This window comes from Sphaeramia orbicularis, chromosome 19 (genome assembly GCF_902148855.1).
Source record: "Sphaeramia orbicularis chromosome 19, fSphaOr1.1, whole genome shotgun sequence".
In the NCBI taxonomy this organism is placed as follows: domain Eukaryota; kingdom Metazoa; phylum Chordata; class Actinopteri; order Kurtiformes; family Apogonidae; genus Sphaeramia; species Sphaeramia orbicularis.
In genome coordinates, this window is record NC_043975.1 from 45,361,257 (window position 1) to 45,381,903 (window position 20,647).

The 20,647-nt window shown below is 39.3% G+C and overlaps 1 protein-coding gene across 1 annotated transcript in view; it reads right to left on the reverse strand.

Moving 5' to 3' along the window:
* LOC115410678 (RNA binding protein fox-1 homolog 3-like) overlaps positions 1-20,647 on the reverse strand; it is a 118,548-nt gene that overhangs the window by 13,438 nt on the left and 84,463 nt on the right. The window contains exons 4-8 of the mRNA XM_030122426.1: positions 17,521-17,574; positions 13,672-13,764; positions 9,583-9,643; positions 3,575-3,628; positions 670-802 (exon numbers count right to left, since the gene is read on the reverse strand). Coding sequence (XP_029978286.1) covers positions 670-802; positions 3,575-3,628; positions 9,583-9,643; positions 13,672-13,764; positions 17,521-17,574 — 395 coding nt within the window. The remainder of the gene's footprint in view (positions 1-669; positions 803-3,574; positions 3,629-9,582; positions 9,644-13,671; positions 13,765-17,520; positions 17,575-20,647) is intronic.

A 20,647-nucleotide genomic window follows, 5' to 3' on the forward strand; every position in this document is an offset into this window, starting at 1 on the left:
GGTCCTCTGTATTAGAGCTGCAGCTATCGGTTATTTTTGGAACCAATTCATCTATCCATTATTTTTGTTAGTAGTCATGTAAATATGTGACACAGACATGTCTGAAAATGACAAACGTGTCCTTTATTCCAGAACCAGATGAAACAACAAACATAAAAAAATGAAAAGAAATGTGAGCCTCTGTGTGTGTGTGTGTGTGTGTGTGTGTGTACATAATTAATGACTGCTACATACATTCTGAGTGTTCATTATGCTAACATATTACCCATACTACCCAGTGCACCGGTAGAGAAGCTGCGAGTGAATGAAAAGTTTGGCATTGGTTATTGAATGCCAATAACCAATGCCAACTTTACCCAAGAAAGTTTTTCTTGGGTAAAGAAAAACTTTACCCAAATAAACAGTAACACTTGCATTTAAAAGTGTTACTGTTTATTTGGGTAAAGTTTTTCTTTTCTTCAGACCCATGTTAATGTGCACTGAGGATTCATGGATGTGTACACTGCACATGACAGTCTGAGCTCCACCCATGCACTGGGCACATGCTCCGCCTATGAATACCGTACTGTCTGTACGTGAATGGGACAGACATAGAAGGAGGTGGCCTCATGTGGTTTATGAATGTGTACTTTTTACTAAAGTAAATATGTAAATGTGTACAACACTCACGTGCCGTAGGCGGGGAGGGGTGGAGGAGGAGGTGCAGCCCGGAATGTGTTATAGACAGCTCGGCCCCTCCCTCTTAGATGGGCCCCTCTGTAGGCCACTGCTGCCCCAGCACCAGGGTACGGAAACCCAGTTACTACAGGGTGGGGGTGAGGGGGGTTGGGATGGGGGGACAGAGGAAAAAGGATGTTATGGTGGGTTTGAACATGTGTCAATGATGATGTCACTTATTTTGAAAAAAGGATTGAAACCTGGATCACACTGAGTGAACACACTGAATACTTTAGTCTAATACCCCAGCACTGGTCTGCGTTGGCCTTTCATTTCCCTCCCAGTGGGGGGAGGCTCAGCTGAGGAACTCCTCGGGATTATATGAATTTGTTCATCAGTGAGGCGACTCCTGTGTGATATTTTGTTTGTCTTGATCAAAGAGAAAAGCTGTTAACATAGATTTGTGCTGCTGAACATGGAAAGCATTTGATCAGTTTGGGTACGGAGCTGGGTCATTGTGTTGGGGATGACCTGTAGGGGGATGTACAGCCCAACTTTGACTGGAGCACGTCACTATACTGGAGTTCAATCAGCTCCATTTTAGGGATGTAACCATATGAAAATTTCATATCACGGTTATTGTGCCCAAAATTATCACAGTTATCATTATTATCGTGGTATTGTTGAAATTGTGCTCAAAATGTTCAAAAAGTACTGATACACACACTGAAATAATTTAACCAAGTTGTATTTGGAAAAACAAACAAACAAACAAACAAAAAAAAACAACAAAAAACCCAAATCAAATAATTGGCACAATGTAATTCTCTTGGCAGAAACATCCAAGTGTTAACCCTTAGTGGTCTGAGCCTATTTTGGCCGTTTTTCAGTACGTTTGATTTTGCCTTTATATACTACTAGCGTCATTGTACCCGATAGCGCCCTCCCGTGGTGCAACAACGGCACTGCACCCGTATGCCCTCCCATGCTGCAACACGTGTCGGACAAAGACGCACTGGGGCGGGGCCGAAACGTGCATTATATAGTAGGATATAAACAAATGTTTACTATACCCATGTTTGACATCTTTGTTTTCAGCACTACTTCATCTATATGATCTGTCTATTATTTTTTTTTTCACTTTAACCTACTATATCAACACAAAAGGACAGAAAACACAAAAAATATATAAAGTCTGATTTGAAAAATGTATAGAATTTATTGCATAAATAACACACAGATGCTTAACGAACCCTTTGAAAGACTTTAAAAGTGAATATTGGTTCCAAATATTAGGTATATAAAATTAAAATTGTAATAAATGAAAACTATACTCATAAAAGCAGATCTTTACGTAGGCATTTTCTGCGGTAATCAAACATGGTTATCATGATAATTAGAATTTAAATGGTAATATTAACTGTTGGCAATTTTACTGCGGTTTGTTGTTATATACCTACTCCATTTGGAGGTTAGTTGGTGTGCTTTCCACGTCAACTGCAAACAGATGACTGATCAGTTCAAACCTACATTTCTGAGTTTCAAAGTCGGCTAATTGCAGCTGAGTACGCAGAGTCTTTCAGTAAACCGTACACTTGGAAACATGTCGGCACAGATCTGCTCTTTAATGTTTTGGCAGCACAGAAAATGGCCCAGGTTTCCTTTGTAGCATCTGAGTCTCCCACAGGCACAACTTGGTTTTAAAAGCCTTCACTGCAGACTGATGTTGAGGCCCCGCCCCTGAAGCTGCAGGTTGAGCACATCAAGATGGCTCACACTCTAAGACCGGATAAGTTGAGTTTACTTGAAAAATCTGAGGTAACCCATTGCCTTAAAAAATGTAAGTAATGAATAATGAAAACTTGAGTGTATTAAACTTAAATGCTTGATTTGAATGGAATTACCATTTTAAGTACAACACACTAAATGCCCAGTTAATTTAACTGAAAATTTGTTGCAATGTCAACTGCTTTGTATAATCATTAGACTTAATATCATCAGTTCATTGGACTCAATTCCAAATATTTAAATTAAAACCTTTTGCAATATACATTGCTTTGTTTAATTATTCAACTTAATATATTGTAGCACAGACAGAAGTTACGCAGGAAGTTAGCTCAATGCAATTTGCCAGGCCAGGAAGTGCTTTTAATTTGGTGACGCATAAATATGTAAATAGCTCAAGATCAATCAGAGATGAACAGTATATCCATTGTTCTTCCTGTGGCTCTGACTCATGGTGCAGCTCTACAAAAATACCAAAACAAACACAAAAAGGCCAATAAACACTGACATACACGCTTTAAGTCCAAATTAACACTAACACCACAACCCCACTGAACCCCTGCACAGAAAAAAAACACATTTACAACAACATACCCAATACCCACAATGCAATGCACAGATAAAAAGGTGTGGTCTTGACTAAAATTTAGTGATTTAAATCCATTTAACTTAAACTTTTCTGTTCTTTCGACTATGTCTACAAATTAATAGAATAAACTTAACATTTTACAGTAATGTAATAAAACTTAAATCATCAATAATGTCAGCGCAATACCTTATTTTAATAAACAATCTGCATAAACACCACATCCCTTGGGGGGTGGGTGGGGGGTGGGTGTCATTGCTACGTGACATCAGAACTCAGAACTGGGAGTACATGGATCTAGTATGAGTTCACAGGTGGGAAGTCACAGGTTTGACTGCCATTCCAGTGCATTTTCACCGGTAGAAGGATGGAAAAACACGAATTATGGATGGACTGGAACGCAGCATTAGACCTAGAATTAGACTTAAGGAACTTAGACCTGAACAACTGAAGAAACCTCAGACTTGAATTACACCCACAGTGCTTAATGAATGTTTTAGTGAGTTTTTATAATTACAAATGTGTTTAATATGTTTAATTCTTTACCTGCATAAAATTCAGGACCATAAACTGCTCCAACCACAGGATTAAGTTTCCAACCTGCAGAGGAGACATGCACAAATACACAGATAAAACACACAGATTTGCACATATAATAGAGTAAATATTCAAGCACAAAGGACATCTGGGACCTGACATGGATCCCACTCTTACAATATATCCAGTAAGGCATTATATAGTATGTATGTTGTCACTCAGTATGTTGTATTAAGTTGTTAAATTTCATTATGAAGTTAGACTTTTTCAATACCTTTACCTCTTACAACATGAATCATTTCATCAAATGGAACCCAATAATTTATGCGTACCAGTGATTGGGTATCGCAGCTATCAAAACAATTTGGTGTTTAAATATTTTAAATAAGAAGGAAATCCACAATAATATAAAGAAAATGTATACACAACCCTATCCCAAAACGTTACGATTAAAATCTTTAAAAACCTACACTTCATTCACCACAGAACATAGAAAACATACAATAAGTCTGATCAATTTAAGAAAAACTATGGCCATTTCAAGTGATGGCAGCAACACATATCCAAAATGTTGGTACAGGGCAATGTTTACCCCCATGAATCATGTCCTCCACTTGAACCATAGTCTGTCAATGTCAGGACAACGAGAAGACCAGAACCCATTAGAACCCCCAGGACCTTTGACCTTTGATCAAATCTTTTGGTATAAATCTCTGACAGTGACCCCTACTGGTTTCCTTTATCCAGGTCTAAGTTCGTTCAGGCACTCAAACCCCTCCACCACGATATAGTGGTGATTTGAGTCGCTCATTCAAACAGGATCTCCCAAGGCAAACTGGTCCTGGGTGATGTGTCAGATGAAGAGTGCCACCATCTGTGCCGCCATCATTACAGTCCCGTTTGGGATCAGTTCAGGTCCCGGTGAAAGACAACAACGAGGAAAGAGACGTTAATAAGACGGACGTTGTTTACCGCCTATGAACTACGGTAGTTCTAAAACACTCACACTAGCTCTGTCTGTCTCTCTCTCTCTCTCACACACACACACACACGCTGTATAACAGAGGAATAGAACCCGGAGTTGGACGTTGAAAGAATATAAAGTTTCACTTTCGTTTCACGCCAGCGTTAGTTACGTTAGTTATGGACCCCCCGGCTCCGACCAAAAAAACAAAACCAAAACAAAAACATCCTCCCGACAAATCGCACCCTGCATGCGCACACACACAGTGTCCTAAACAGTTTGTTCTCTGTCCTAAAATAAATAATTTGGTTAATTTTTTGTTGTCAAAGTTGCTCTTCAGTTTATTTAAAGAGAATACCAGTTTGTCCTCTTGTTAATGTTGCACTTCATGTGGCATTTTTTTGTTATTTTTATGCAGATTGTGAACTCACAGAACTGTGATTTGATTTTTGTTGTTTGTTCAAACTACCTCTCAGGGAAAAGTGCAATACTAATGTTTAAAATACATTTAGTAATATTCATTCATTCATTTTCTGAACCCGCTTTATCCTCACTAGGGTCACGGGGGTCGCTTGGAGCCTATCCCAGCTACATAGGGGCGAAGGCGGGGTACACCCTGGACAAGTCGCCAGTTCATCGCAGGGCTGAACATTTAGTAATATTAATAATTCATTTTATTTTCTATTTGATTTATAGCAGCAGAATTATATTCCTGTTTTTCTATATTCTATTGTGTCCAAAAATTGGGGGAAAATTTTACAAAAATTCATAAATGTATTAAAGACATTTTGAGGGGTTTTCTTTCTTCCTGTACCGAACCGAAAACAAAACAAAACATGGCTTTCAAAACAGAAAATGTACTGAACCGAAAATTTTGTGTACCGTTACAGGCCTACTGTAATTAAAAGAAAGAAAACATAACTAACTGAAACTGTATTGTGTGTTTACAAAACTAACTAAAACGTATAAAAATTCTGGATAAAATTCCCTTCGTTTTCGTTATTGTCAATGTTGATTTGATATGAAATCGATTCATTTCCCTCAAGCAATTTTAGCTGCTGGCACCATACGACGCTCGATGGTCCGTTACTTGTGGTCACTTGTGGTTTCCAGTCGTCTTCTGGTCCCCACTCTACCTGGAAACATAGAGACTAAAGTTGGGAGAAATCAGCAGAGTCCTGTCTGGGATTTATTTGAATATGACGGAGAAGAAGAGAAAAGATATGAAACAACTAAAACTAAACTAAAACTAAGCATTTAGAAAATAACGAAAACTAATAAAAACTAGCAAACCTGCTAACCCTTTTCTATAACCCTAACCCTGGTATATAACCCTAACTCTGTTATATAACCCTAACCCTGGTATATAACCCTAACTCTGTTATATAACCCTAACCCTGTTACATAACCCTAACCCTTTTCTATAACCCTTACCCTGGTATATAACCCTAACCCTTTTCTATAACCCTTACCCTGGTATATAACCCTAACCCTTTTCTATAACCCTTACCCTGGTATATAACCCTAACCCTGGTATATAACCCTAACCCTTTTCTATAACCCTAACCCTGGTATATAACCCTAACCCTTTTCTATAACCCTAACCCTGGTATATAACCCTAACCCTGGTATATAACCCTAACCCTTTTCTATAACCCTAACCCTGTTACATAACCCTAACCCTTTTGTATAACCCTAACCCTGTTACATAACCCTAACCCTTTTGTATAACCCTAACCCTGTTACATAACCCCAACCCTTTTCTATAACCCTTACCCTGGTATATAACCCTAAGCCTTTTCTATAACCCTAACCCTGGTATATAACAATAACCCTTTTCTATAACCCTTACCCTGGTATAGAACCCTAACTCTGTTATATAACCCTAACCCTGGTATACAACCCTAACCTTTTTCTACAACCCTCACCCTGGTATATAACCCTAACTCTCTTATATAACCCTTATACTGGTATATAACCCTAACCCTTTTCTATAACCCTTACCCTGGTATATAACCCTAACTCTCTTATATAACCCTTACCCTGGTATATAACCCTAACCCTTTTCTATAACCCTTACCCTGCTATATAACCCTAACCCTTTTCTATAACCCTTACCCTGGTATATAGCCCTAACTGTTATATAACCCTTACCCTGGTATATAACCCTTACCCTGGTATATAACCCTAACCCTTTTCTATAACCCTTACCCTGCTATATAACCCTAACCCTTTTCTATAACCCTTACCCTGGTACATAGCCCTAACTGTTATATAACCCTTACCCTGGTATATAACCTTAACTCTGGTATGTAACCCTAACCCTTTTCTATAACCCTAACCCTGGTATATAACCCTAGCTATTCTATAACCCTTACCCTGGTATATAACCCTAACCCATTTCTATAACCCTTACCCTGGTATATAACCCTAACCCTGGTATATAACCCTAATTCTGGTATATAACCCTAACTGTTATAAACCCCTAACCCTTTTCTATAACCCTACCTGTTATATAACCCTAACCTTAACCCTGGTATATACTATTGTTCACAGTCATCCTAGTTGCCTGTTCTTCTTCTTCATTCTAACTCCAGTGTCTTGCTGACATTTATTTTTTGACTTGACCAGTGTTTAAATGTTCATGTTTGTGCAGTAGTGTCACACTGTAAACATTCACATCCACCACCAGAGGGCGACACAGTCCACAGACACTGACCAATCAGAGAGCTCCAGTTTGGCCGAGGTTTGATATCTACTGTCACAAAGATTCTGTTTTTAATATCATTCCTCAGTTTGGGAAATAGATACAACATTTGATTAATAAAACAGAATGGAGCCATAAGGACCCAGCGATATTCTTATGTTGATTTCCAAGTGAACCTTTCTCTATTTTTAACTTTACCTAAGTGATTTATCACCTTTTATTATAACATTATCCTCAGTGTTTTGTGATTTTCAGTATAAATTGTGGATTTTCTTATATTTAATTCATTGATGATGTAGATGTTCATAAAAGCTCAGTTTAAAGGTAAGGGTTATTATATCAGAAACAGAGAAAACTGAAGAACAAATGACTTTTTCATTAGTGGATCAACAGGGATTAAACATTTACATCAGTTGATGCTATTTGGGTCTTAATGGGTTAAATCATTTAGTGACTACATTTGAACATGAGCAGACTTAAAATGTTAGAGTGTGGAAAGTAGTTTGTTTAGTAGCTGATTTTAATTTTTGAATTCCAACTTAATTTGTTGCTATACAATAATATTTGAAAAAGAAATGAGAATTGAATCATTAAAAAGTTCTTTCTATAAAAATGTGTACTATACATTTTCTATGCATTCCTTTCCATTTTGTAGAATTTATTTGTATTTATTCCACATCATTTAAAATACAACAAGTAAATACAAATAGATGTTACCTAGAAATTTGGATCCAAAATCTAAATTCCAGGGGCTAATCTAAATTAAGTTTAGTGAAATATTTAGTACATATAATAAAATTCTATTTCTCAATTTTAAATGGACTTTTATTGCAAAGTTAGTTTAGTTATATTAAATATTTAGGTTGCATTAGATGCATATGATTAAATGTTTGAAACTACATTTTAATGAATATTTTTATCAATATGTGTTGGTTTCCAGAATTGTTTAAATCGTCTTCCTCTAAAAAGATGCCAGAAGAAAGCACCAATTAAAGACTCTGTTCAAACCATTATTAAAATAATAAACCAAGTGTTTCATCAGAATGTCCAGGGTTTGGTGTGTGTGCAAGTTTTAAAGCATGTGTTGAACACATCAGATCCAGTTGAGTTTGGATGTAAATGACATAAGGACAGAAAAGAACCATGGAAATGAAGACAGAAGCAATAGAAAAAGAATGGGACCCAGGACTAACTCTAACCCTGAACTAACCCAAACCCAGGACTAACCCCAAACCCAGGACTAACCCTAACCCAGGACTAACCCCAAACCCAGGACTAACCCTAACCCTGGACTAACCCTAACCCAGGACTAACTCTAACCCTGGACTAACCCAAACCCAGGACTAACCTGAACCAAGGACTAACCCAAAACCCAGGACTAACCCTAACCCTGAACTAATCCTAACCCAGGACTAACCCAAACCCAGGACTAACCCTAACCCAGGACTGACCCTAACCCAGGACTAACCCTAACCCAGGACTAACCCGAACCCAGGACTAATCCTAATCCTGGACTAACCCTAACCCAAGACTATCCCGAACCCAGGACTATCCCGAACCCAGGACTAACCTGAACCAAGGACTAACCCAAAACCCAGGACTAACCCTAACCCTGGACTAATCCTAACCCAGGACTAACCCCAAACCCAGGACTAACCCTAACCCAGGACTAACCCCAAACCCAGGACTAACCCTAACCCTGGACTAACCCTAACCCAGGACTAACTCTAACCCTGGACTAACCCAAACCCAGGACTAACCTGAACCAAGGACTAACCCAAAACCCAGGACTAACCCTAACCCTGAACTAATCCTAACCCAGGACTAACCCAAACCCAGGACTAACCCTAACCCAGGACTGACCCTAACCCAGGACTAACCCTAACCCAGGACTAACCCGAACCCAGGACTAATCCTAATCCTGGACTAACCCTAACCCAAGACTATCCCGAACCCAGGACTATCCCGAACCCAGGACTAACCTGAACCAAGGACTAACCCAAAACCCAGGACTAACCCTAACCCTGGACTAATCCTAACCCAGGACTAACCCAAACCCAAGACTAACCCTAACCCTGGACTAACCCTAACCCAGGACTAACCCTAACCCTGGACTAACCCAAACCCAGGACCAACCCTAACCCAGGACCAACCATAACCCAGGGCTAGCAGGCTAGCCTGGACTAACCCAAACCCAGGACTAACCCTAACCCTGGACTAACACAAACTCAGGATTAACCCTAACCCAGAACTAACCCTAACCCTAACCCTAACCCTAACCCAGGACTAACCCTAAAGGGGAAATGAAGCAGGAACATTGACAGAATAGAAGGAGGCGGTGCTTACCATTGGAGTATGGGTTTGCCAGCTTTTTATTGGTCATGACTCTGGCAGTGGCGTTGTTGACCTGTGATCAGGTAGAGGTTAGTGTGAGCACACACAGGAAATAGAACAACACACACGTACAAGGAAACTACACACCCATCACACATCACCAACCCACGCTCCATGCCATGCATGTTTAGGTTCATCATCTCAGCAAGGAACGCCACATGCAGCAGGTCAACGATCTGATGATAGTCACATCCACAACATCCAAAGAAACAGACGCACAGACCAGATTCACCTCAACTCAAACATGGAAAAAAAAAGAACAGATGGAAAAGACGCAGATGGAAAACTCCTAACTCCAATTCACAACAATGACCCTGGAATTAAGGGGTTACAGTCATTAGAGGAATTAAGGGGTTAATAAGTCTAATTATAGTCATTAGAGGAATTAAGGGGTTATTAAGTCTACTTATAGCCATTAGAGGAATTAAGAGGTTATTAAGTATATTTATAGTCATTAGAGGAATTAAGGGGTTTTAAGTGGACTTGCAGTCATTAAAGGAATTAAGGGGTTTTTAAGGGTACTCACTATACTCATTTGAGGGATTAAGGTTTTTTTTTTAAGTGTATTTATACTAATTATGCATCAAGGAATTTTAAAGTGTACTTACATTCATCAGAGGGATTAAGGTGGTTTTTAAGTGTTACTACACTCATTACATATGAATTAAGGGGTGTTTAAGTGTACTTGCTAAACTCATTGGAGAGATTAAGTTTTTTTTTTTAAGTACAGTTACACTAATTGCAGATTACAAATTATTCTGATGTTTAAGGGGGTTGTAAGTGTATTTACACTCATTACAGAATTATTATTATTATTATTATTATTATTATTATTATTATTATTATTACTATTATTAATTAATTAATTAATTAAGTGTCCTCATATGTAGTGGATATAACAGTTCATATTTTAATGCGCATGCTCTTCAGTTTATAGATGATGTGACCTGGTCAAACCATGACCATCACTGAAGGTGTTTTTTTTTTAAGGATGATCTTTTAAGGCTTATGATCTTAATCACCTCATCTAATGAACTTTAGTAACAACAAAAGTATAGGAGATTTCCTCTACTTTTTCTGGTATATACAGTATATATATTTTTTATTAGTCTGGTATTTCTGGAGTCTGGGGCTGGAATGTGACAGTGCTACTGCACCAAAACTCTCATTTTGGTCTGAAACTTCTGCACTTGTATGACAGTATTTTGACAACAGCTCTAAGAAAAACAAACAAAACCAAATCTGCTCATGGATCAAGTCCACATCAGTGCCAACTGCAGCCTCTGCAAAGCAGATCATTTTAGATCCAGTGATAATAAGTGAAATGTTTAGTGTCTGACGTTCAGTTTAGTTAAAGTTTGATAATAAAAGATGAGGACGCCTGCTGTGAATCAACATCTAGAGAATCGACATATAGAGGATAAAAAACATTGAATATTATGGACATTATCCAGAACATGATGTCTGTATCCCTTATATGAAGAAGAGTCAAGGAACATTGAAAAGATACATATATAAAAAAGAAAACTGACAAAAATAGAATATAGATAAAAATAAATAAAATAGAAGAAACAGGTAAAATAGAACAGGTAAAAGAAAAACAAACAGATAAAACAAAAACAGAAGAGAAAAAAATATTAAAAATAGAAAAGTGATAACACGGAAAAATCACATAAAATAGAAGAGATCAAATAAAACACATTGAAAAACATATAAAAGAGAAAAACAAATAAAATAGAAAAAATAGGACCAATGGCCCTGTAGCTTACCAGCCAATTTAAAAGCTTTGGGAAATGTATCCAGATGCCATTTATTATCACCCAGTTCTGTGTATTTATTATATTACAGAAATAGCCCATGTTTTGGTCATATTCCAATCAGATCTGTAAAAAATTCAAATTCCAACTTGATATCATTGATACTGAGTTATTGTATCAATCCACTTCCTATCTCTTATAATGGGAAAATGTTTCAAAGTCGCACCAAAGCCAGAATCAGATCCAGATGGAAATAATTTCAATACCTTGTGTTGACATCATCATACAGAAGCTGTATACCAAGTTTGAAGTCAATCAGAACTGGAGTTTCGGAGAAGAAGACGATCGAAATGTTTTCCCCATAAGAGCCCATGTTAAATTTTCCGTAAGTTCCCAGATCCAGAAGAAGATCCTGACCAGCATGTGGCCATTATGTTTTGGTCATCTCCCCATCAGGGCTGGACTGTAGAAATTTACACTGGATATCATTTATATTTACTGGGTTATTGCATCGATCCACTTCCTATCTCTTATAATGGGGAAATTTTTCAAAGTCGCACCAAATCCAGAATCAGATCCAGATCCAAATTATTTCACTAACTTTTGTTGACATCATCATAAAGACACTGTACACCAAGTTTGAAGTCAATCGGAATTGTAGTTTTGGAGAAGACGATTGAAATTTTTGTAATGGACGACAGACGCCGCTGCTGCTGCTGCCGCTGCCGGACGCCACATGACGACAATAGCTTACGGCCTGTCGGCTGGTAAGCTAATAAAAACAGATAAAATACAGAAGAAATAAAATAAAGAAAAACCTAATAAAATAGAAAAAAAAAAACTGTATTAAATAGAAGAAGTCTGTGTAGGTTCTCATTTGCTGGGTCAGTTCTAAGAACTGAACTGAAGACATCTTTTGGATGAGAAACAAAACATTTTCAAAAGATCTAAACCAGTCCAGTTGAACCCAGAAGAACTACCAGAATAAAATAGAAGAAATAAAAGAGAAAGAAGAGAATGAAAAAACAGATGAAATAGAAAAGATGAAATAGAAAAAATATAAAATAGAAAAACAAAATAGAAAAGAGATAAAATAGATAAAACAGAAAAAACAGATGAAATAGAACAGAAGCTCCACCTTCCACCATGTGGCAAAAGGAAGAAGAAAATTAGAAAGAATTTTCAAGAGAACAAGAATAAGTGAAAACACACAGACAAAAAGACAAACACACACACACACACACACACGCACACATACACACACGCACACATACACACACACACACACACACACACACACACACACACACACACTGAATCCAGTTCTATCATTGTCAGTGCAGCCTTGAAGCCTTTTCTATTGGTAACACGGAGCCGCTGGCTCTGGTCTGGTCCCGTCCGGTCCAACTCAAGCTCAACGGTGTGGTTCTGTGTTGGCCCACACACTTACGGATCAGGGCGTGGCATGCAGCGTTCAGGATGGAGCAGGCAGGTGACAGGAGACAGCACACGGATGGAGGAGGGAAGGAAGGATTGCAAGAACATCAGGCAGGAAGAGAGAAAGTGAAGATGAAGGGAGGAGGAAAAGGACATTAAATAAGGAAGCAGGAGGTAAGGAGGTAAAGAGGGAAGGAGGGACGGAGAGAAGGAAGGAAGGAGAGAAGGAAGTAAAGAGGGAAGGAGGTAAAGCGAGAAGTAGAGAAGGAGGGATAGAGGTAAAGATGGAAGGAGAGGAGGTGAAGAGGGAAGGAGAGAAGGAAGGAAGGAGTTAAAGAGGGAATGAGAGAAGGAGGTAGAGAGAAGGAGGGAAGGAGGTAAAGAGGGAAGGAGAGAAGGAGGTAAAGAGGGAAGGAGGTAAAGAGGGAAGGAGAGAAGGAGGTAAAGAGGAAAGGAGAGAAGGAGGTAAAGAGGGAAGGACGGAAGGAGGTAAAGAGGGAAAGAGAGAAGGAGGGAAGGAGGTAAAGAGGGAAGAAGGTAAAGACGTAGGGAGAGGAGAGAAGGAGGTAAAGAGGGAAGGAGGAAAGGAAGTAAAGAGGGAAGAAGGTAAAGAGGGAAGGAGGGAAGAAGGTAAAGAGGTAAGAAGGTAAGGAGGTAAAGAGGGAAGGAAGTAAAGAGGGAAGGAGGTAAAGAGGGAAGGAGGGAAGGAGGTAAAGAGCGAAGGAGAGAAGGAGGGAAGGAAGTAAAGAGGGAAAGAAGGAAGGAGGTAAAGAGGGAAGGAGGTAAAGAGGTAAGGAGAGAAGGAGGGAAGGAGGTAAGGAGAGAAGGAGGTAAAGAGGACAGGCACCTCTATCTTTCGTCCCTCTACGATTGTACCATTTAATTTCTCCCGTGCACGGTCGGCATCGGCACTGGTTTCAAATGTTACAAACCCAAACCCCTGTGTCCACCAGGGGGCAGAAAAACAACAGACATCCAGAAATCCACAACAGAAGAAGGAAAAAAAGAGAAGACAGACACAAAGACAGATGAAAGAGTTGAAAGTCACTGAGAAGAATCATCAGAAGCACAAACCAGAAGCACTTATGAATGTTCTGAAGAACATCCAAGGGTTCCACAGCTGACAAACACTGGTTTATATTCCACTGGAGTCAGTCATCAGCTCCAGTTCTGTCATTGGTGTGTCACTGAAGATGACATCACATATTTGTCACAACCCTGACCCTAGCCCTGACCCATTCTAACCCTGACCCCAACCCCAACCCCTGACCCTAACCCTAACTCCAAACCCTTACCCTGTTCTAACCCTAACTCTAACCCCTAACCCTGACCCTAACCCCTGACCCGTTCTAACTCTGACCCCTAACCCTAACCCTGACCCTCACCCTAACCCCTAACAAGTGACCCCTAACCCTAACCCTGACCCTAAGTCTAACACCTGACCTCTAACCCAAACCTGTTCTAACCCTGACCCTGAACCTAACCCTGACCCCTAACCCTGACCCTGAACCTAACCCTGACCCCTAACCCCCACCCATAACCCTGACCCTAACCCTAACCCTAACCTCAACCCTCTAACCCTAACCCACTGAAGCTCCGCCTACCCATGTTGAGTCTTGACATTCAATCTTTTCAAAAGTTTGTCAAATTTGACAAGAACTGTAGAGTAGAGAAGAGTAGTTCTGAACAAAATATCCAAGCTGAAATGTTCAAAAAAGCGTAAAAAAAAATCCAAACATTTAAATTCAGCCACAGAACTGTGTACCACACCTCTGCTAGTGGTAACAAATACATGTCCAATTAGAAAAAAGATCAGGTGAAAAGGTCCTCTGCCTCCATCATTATTATTAATTTATTTATATAGTTGTGTGTCTATTGCAGAATGTTGTTTGCTGTGTGTTGTGTTATGTTTTGTATTACAAAATGTTAAAATAACCAATAAAAATGAAGCGTCAAAAAAAATAAAATAAAATAAAATAAACAGCTGGAGCAACTAGGTAGAATCTAGTTAACAATTATGACCTGATCTGCAAAACACCGTGTAGAACTTCAGCATCAACGTAAAACTGTGAAAACTTATCTACAGTAAAAAAAAAAAAAAAAAAAATCATCAAATAGGTCAAAACTTCGTCTACACCCACTGGACTGGACCATGTCAGGTCCTCAGGCAGAACCGCATTAAAACCCTGAAGTCCCAGTCTGACCTCAGGAACATCAGGAACCTCAGGAACACGTCCACAGATCTGTGGAATCCACTAAAGCAGGTTCAACTTCTACCAAGAGAATAAAACTGGGAGTATGTTCAGAAACAACACTGTCTTCTCTGCACATTTAAAAGGCCCTCAAGGGAAGAGGAAAACTCTTTTTTTTTTTCTTAAAATCTTTTTTTTTTTCACATTTTGTCAGTTTTGTTTGTTTTTTTTATGCTTGCTTGTGGATTAAATATGGGTTTGTGGTAGGGATGTAAACAATTCCTCGACTATCAATTAATTGTTGATAAGAATTTGCTTTGTTAAATTATTAATTCTTGGTTAATTGCCCTTTTCCGCTGAGTGATGCAAAGTCAGAAATGCCCATTTCTTCTAAACTACCCCTCTTCAGATCCATTTATTTTACTTTATTTTATTTCTCTGTTGAATTTCTTTAGTTCTCCACCATAAACGTCATTGTCTGTTCTGTATCCAATGGTTCAAAATAATCAGTCATTAAGGAATATGACATGATTTTTTCATGAAGAATATGAACAACATTTAGCTTTTATTCTTATAGACCCTATCAAAAGAAAAAATTCAGGTTCTCAGGAAAATCGCCGCTTGTCAATTAATCGTTAATCGATCGATATGGTCAACCAACTAATGATTAATGGATTAATTGATAATTTGCATCCCTAATTTGTGTGATTCGAAATCATTGCATTCTATTTTTATTTACTTTCTTCTTTTTTTTTGAAATTGTGGATGTAAAAGAATAGGTTTTTATGTTTAAATGCATGGCTTAAAAATCCAAAGGAGGAATATTACTTCAAACACGACAGAAATACCAAGAATGTGATACTTTCTTTACACAGAAAAAACAAGTCACGTTATAAAATCGGGAGGTAAGACCTGTCCTCCTTTAACAGAGTTCAGCAAAAACCTCATGAAAAAAGACATGAAGTCTCCACAAAGTCCCACTGCTAAAAAATGACATGAAGTCCCCACAAAGTCCCACTTTTAAAAAAAAGACATGAAGTCCCCACAAAGTCCCACTGTTAAAAAAAGACATGAAGTTCCCACAAAGTCCCACTGTTAAAAAGACATGAAGTCCCCGCAAAGTCCCACTGTTAAAAAAATGACATGACATTCCCACAAAATCCCACTGTTAAAAAGACAACATGAAATCCCCACAGTCCCACTATTAAAAAAGACATGAAGTCCCCACAAAGTCCCACTGTTAAAAAAGACATGAAGTCCCTGCAAAGTCCCACTGTTAAAAAAAGACATGAAGTCCCCACAAAGTCCCACTGTTAAAAAGACAACATGAAATCCCCACAGTCCCACTATTAAAAAAGACATGAAGTCCCCACAAAGTCCCACTGTTAAAAAAGACATGAAGTCCCTGCAAAGTCCCACTGTTAAAAAGACAACATGAAATCCCCACAGTCCCACTATTAAAAAAGACATGAAGTCCCCACAAAGTCCCACTATTAAAAAAGACATGAAGTCCCTGCAAAGTCCCACTGTTAAAAAAGACATGAAGTCCCTGCAAAGTCCCACTGTTAAAAAGACATGAAGTCCCTGCAAAGTCCCACTGTTAAAAAAGACATGAAGTCCCTGCAAAGTCCCACTGTTAAAAAAGACATGAAGTCCCTGCAAAGTCCCACTGTTAAAAAAGACATGAAGTCCCTGCAAAGTCCCACTGTTAAAAAAAGACATGAAGTCCCCACAAAGTCCCACTGTTAAAAAAGACATGAAGTCCCCACAAAGTCCCACTGTTAAAAAGACATGAAATCCCCACAAAGTCCCACTGTTAAAAAAGACATGAAGTCCCCACAAAGTCCCACTGTTAAAAAAGACATGAAGTTCCCACAAAGTCCCACTGTTAAAAAGACATGAAATCCCCACAAAGTCCCACTGTTAAAAAAGACATGAAGTCCCCACAAAGTCCCACTGTTAAAAAAGACATGAAGTTCCCACAAAGTCCCACTGTTAAAAAGACATGAAATCCCCACAAAGTCCCACTGTTAAAAAAGACATGAAGTCCCCACAAAGTCCCACTGTTAAAAAAGACATGAAGTTCCCACAAAGTCCCACTGTTAAAAAACAGACATGAAGTCCCCGCAAAGTCCCACTGTTTAAAAAAAGACATGAAGTCCCCGCAAAGTCCCGCTGTTAAAAAGACATGAAGTCCCCACAAAGTCCCACTTTTAACAAAGACATGAAGTCCCCACAAAGTCCCACTGTTAAACTAGTTAACCAGGTCTGCTGTCTGTGAACTCTAATGCCAACACTAAGATATGGTGAAGCAGGTCAGTGCATTCCACCGTGTACGTCAGGGTCTGAGAGCTGCATGGAGGCAAACGTCACTGATAAGTAAGTCATTAGAATTAGGGTAAGAAAAGAGAGCTGCATAGACAGAAGGAAGTAAAGGATGGAAAGAAAAAGGAGACAGGGGGAAGGAAAATGTGCTGGTGAGTGTGTGGTGACATAGTTCTTACCTTGGAGCCTCGTTCATTAAAAATGATTTCCACATCTAAAATCTTGCCGTATTGCTGTGGAAGATAAGAAGGAAAAGTGGAAGGGGCAACGGGAAAAAAACAGAGGAAATAATTAGAACATGACCACCTGTGTTGACAAAAAGACAAGAATGAAAGGAAAAATAAAGAAACTAAAAACCCAAACCTGCTCAATAAACTCAAACTAAAGAAAGTGTACAGGTGTGTTTCCACCACCAGTGCCCCCCCCCCCCCCCATCCCTTAACCAAAAGGGTCAAGTAGTCCATGCTCAGTACTAACTCGAATTCACTCCATTAACTCTTAATGCTGTTCAATGCTGTGTTTGCTCTGTTGTAGTAATAAAGAACTGTAGCACTAATGAACATTCCATGGGAGGATGTGGTCGTCATAGCAGCAGAAACCTCTGGTCACACATCACTGATCTTAATGATGACTATCTTCTCTCTTCTGTTGAAAAAGTGGAAAATGGAGGGCAGAGCACGAGTATTTTAGAGGAAAGAAAGGCCCAATGTTAGTCAAGAGATGTTGAGACTTCCCAAACAAATATCTTGTCGTGCAGTCGGTTAAACCTCATTTACACAGGGGTGGCGACCGTTGAGAGATCACTGAGTGACAAAAAAATGGCCAGATCTCTCAACGATCTTTCAATGAGCACCCAGCGATCACCAAGATCTTCCAGTGGTCTCCACAGTTGCCATGGTATCCTCAGAGTTTTGACTCGGACCAAAACAATCTCTCAATGATCTGTCTGCAATCTCTCAATGATCGCCAAATTTGTCCACCCCGAAGGTAGAGATGGTTGACTGTTCAATGAGGGAATGGGCACAACTATCTCGATGATCCGGCAGACCAGACCAGGGGTCGGCAACCTTAAACACTCAAAGAGCCATTTGGACCCACAGAAAAGAAAACACTGGGAGCCACGAAACCCTTCTGAAAACTAAAATGAACATAAGACTGCATATATTGTTTTTTTCCTAAATGCTATGTATAAAAAAATACTACCACCATTAGATTCAGCACTGGACAGTGCTACAGTCACCTGTGCCTTATGAACAGGTTCAGCACTGGACAGCGCTACGGTTACCTGTGCCTTATGAACAGGTTCAGCACTGGACAGCGCTATGGTTACCTGTGCCTTATGAACAGGTTCAGCACTGGACAGCGCTACAGTTATCTGTGCCTTATAAACAGGTTCAGCACTGGACAGCGCTACAGTTACCTGTGCCTTATAAACAGGTTCAGCACTGGACAGCGCTACAGTTACCTGTGCTTTATAAACAGGTTCAGCACTGGACAGCGCTACAGTTATCTGTGCCTTATAAACAGGTTCAACACTGGACAGCGCTACGGTTACCTGTGCCTTATAAAAAGGTTCAGCACTGGACAGCGCTACAGTTACCTGTGCTTTATAAAGAGGTTCAGCACTGGACAGCGCTACAGTTACCTGTGCCTTATGAAGCACTGGCACAAGCCACAGAAATTAAGTCCTCCAGCTAAACACACAACTGATCATACATGATACCTTATGGTTATGGAAACATACAGTCAGTTACTGTGGTTTCCTCTTCGTATGCATGTGGATAACATCATTTACCCTAAATCCATCTGTTTTCTCTTTGCTTGAACTTCCAATACTTTTTACTTTTACCTCCTTTGAGGTGAAGGCTGTATTTACAGTGTGTATTTGTGTGTGTTCTCATGTATTTAAGATTAATATAAAACATTTTGTGTTTTTATCTGTACTTCTTGGGTTAATGTGTTTTTGGAAGTGCTAAACTTTTTGTCCTGTATCAGAACTAATCCTGATATCAGAAAATTACAATAATACAGAGTAACAAAACCCAGTGGCTTTATGATGAAGTCAAAATTGCGTTCTAAATTGCGTGCTGAGTAACCATTATCACTAATGAAAAACAGATGTATAAAACACTGTAAATTCTTTCTGGACTTGTTGACACCATGGGCAGTGCTGTAGCTGTAGTCAGATTGTCTCTACGACATGCAGGTTTCCCCCAGGTGCTCTGGCCTCAGATGAGTAAAATGCTTAGATCAAATTTCCCTTTGTGAATAAAATAAGTTAACCTTTAAAATCATGCCACTACATATTCTTGAAGACCAAAGGGTTTTTTAATAAAGGTATAAAGGGAGGCCAAGACTTTACCAGAATTTTCAGGTTCCTCAACATAATTCATAGCTCACGCTCTACTCGTCCCTGAGGTGTTGACATGCCAAGAACCTTGTATTGAGATAAATTATTTGTGGTCCTCCAGTTCAAGTTCATTAGTATCCAACGCTGTCCTGCTCTGAGGTCTGAGTAGATACCTGAGTGCATGAGTGTGTGCACATTCCATGAATCAAGTGTAAGAGGAATGGTGGTTGTTTCCACGTTTGCCTTTCAACAGGGTCTCCACCTTTCCTAGTTTCTTCCTCATTCCAAGGAAGTGTGCAGTGGGTTCCTACTCTGGACTGTTTAGTCATTCAGGTGGTTGCCAGACATCCCTGCTACTCCATTAGTGAAGAACAAACAACGACCCTAAGGCAGGACTGACATGTCCAGGGAATGGGCAACTGTTGCACTGATAGTGTAAAATCTGAACCAGAGGCATCAGAAACATCTAACCTGGGCTACAATGTCACATACTGGTGTTGGTTCATCCAAATTCAACACAGCTTATAATTATCACCATGGTTGTTACTGTTTGTATTGTTGATATTTTCTTGTGAGGGTCTTTGCCACCTTCTTCTTGCCCCCCCCCCCCCCCCCCCCCCCCCCCCCGCCATGTCAGGTCCGGCATCGAAATGTGGTTCAACAAAACTCATAATAAAGACAGTAGAATATCAAGGGGAGCTTCATATACTTTATGAAGTTTCCCTTTGCAAAGCAAATTTGTTCAGCACCAAAAGGCAGCCAGATGCTAGACAAGTTAAAAAAAAAAAAAAGAAAAGAAAAAAAAACAACAACAACAAAAAAAAATTCAACACAACTGTTATGAAATTTTACAGCATTTAATGTTTCTGTCTGCTGACCAGCTTTAGGGCAAACTGAAGGCACAATGTAACTTATTTCCACACACGTCTGTGTATATGTATGAGAACTGCTTTAGT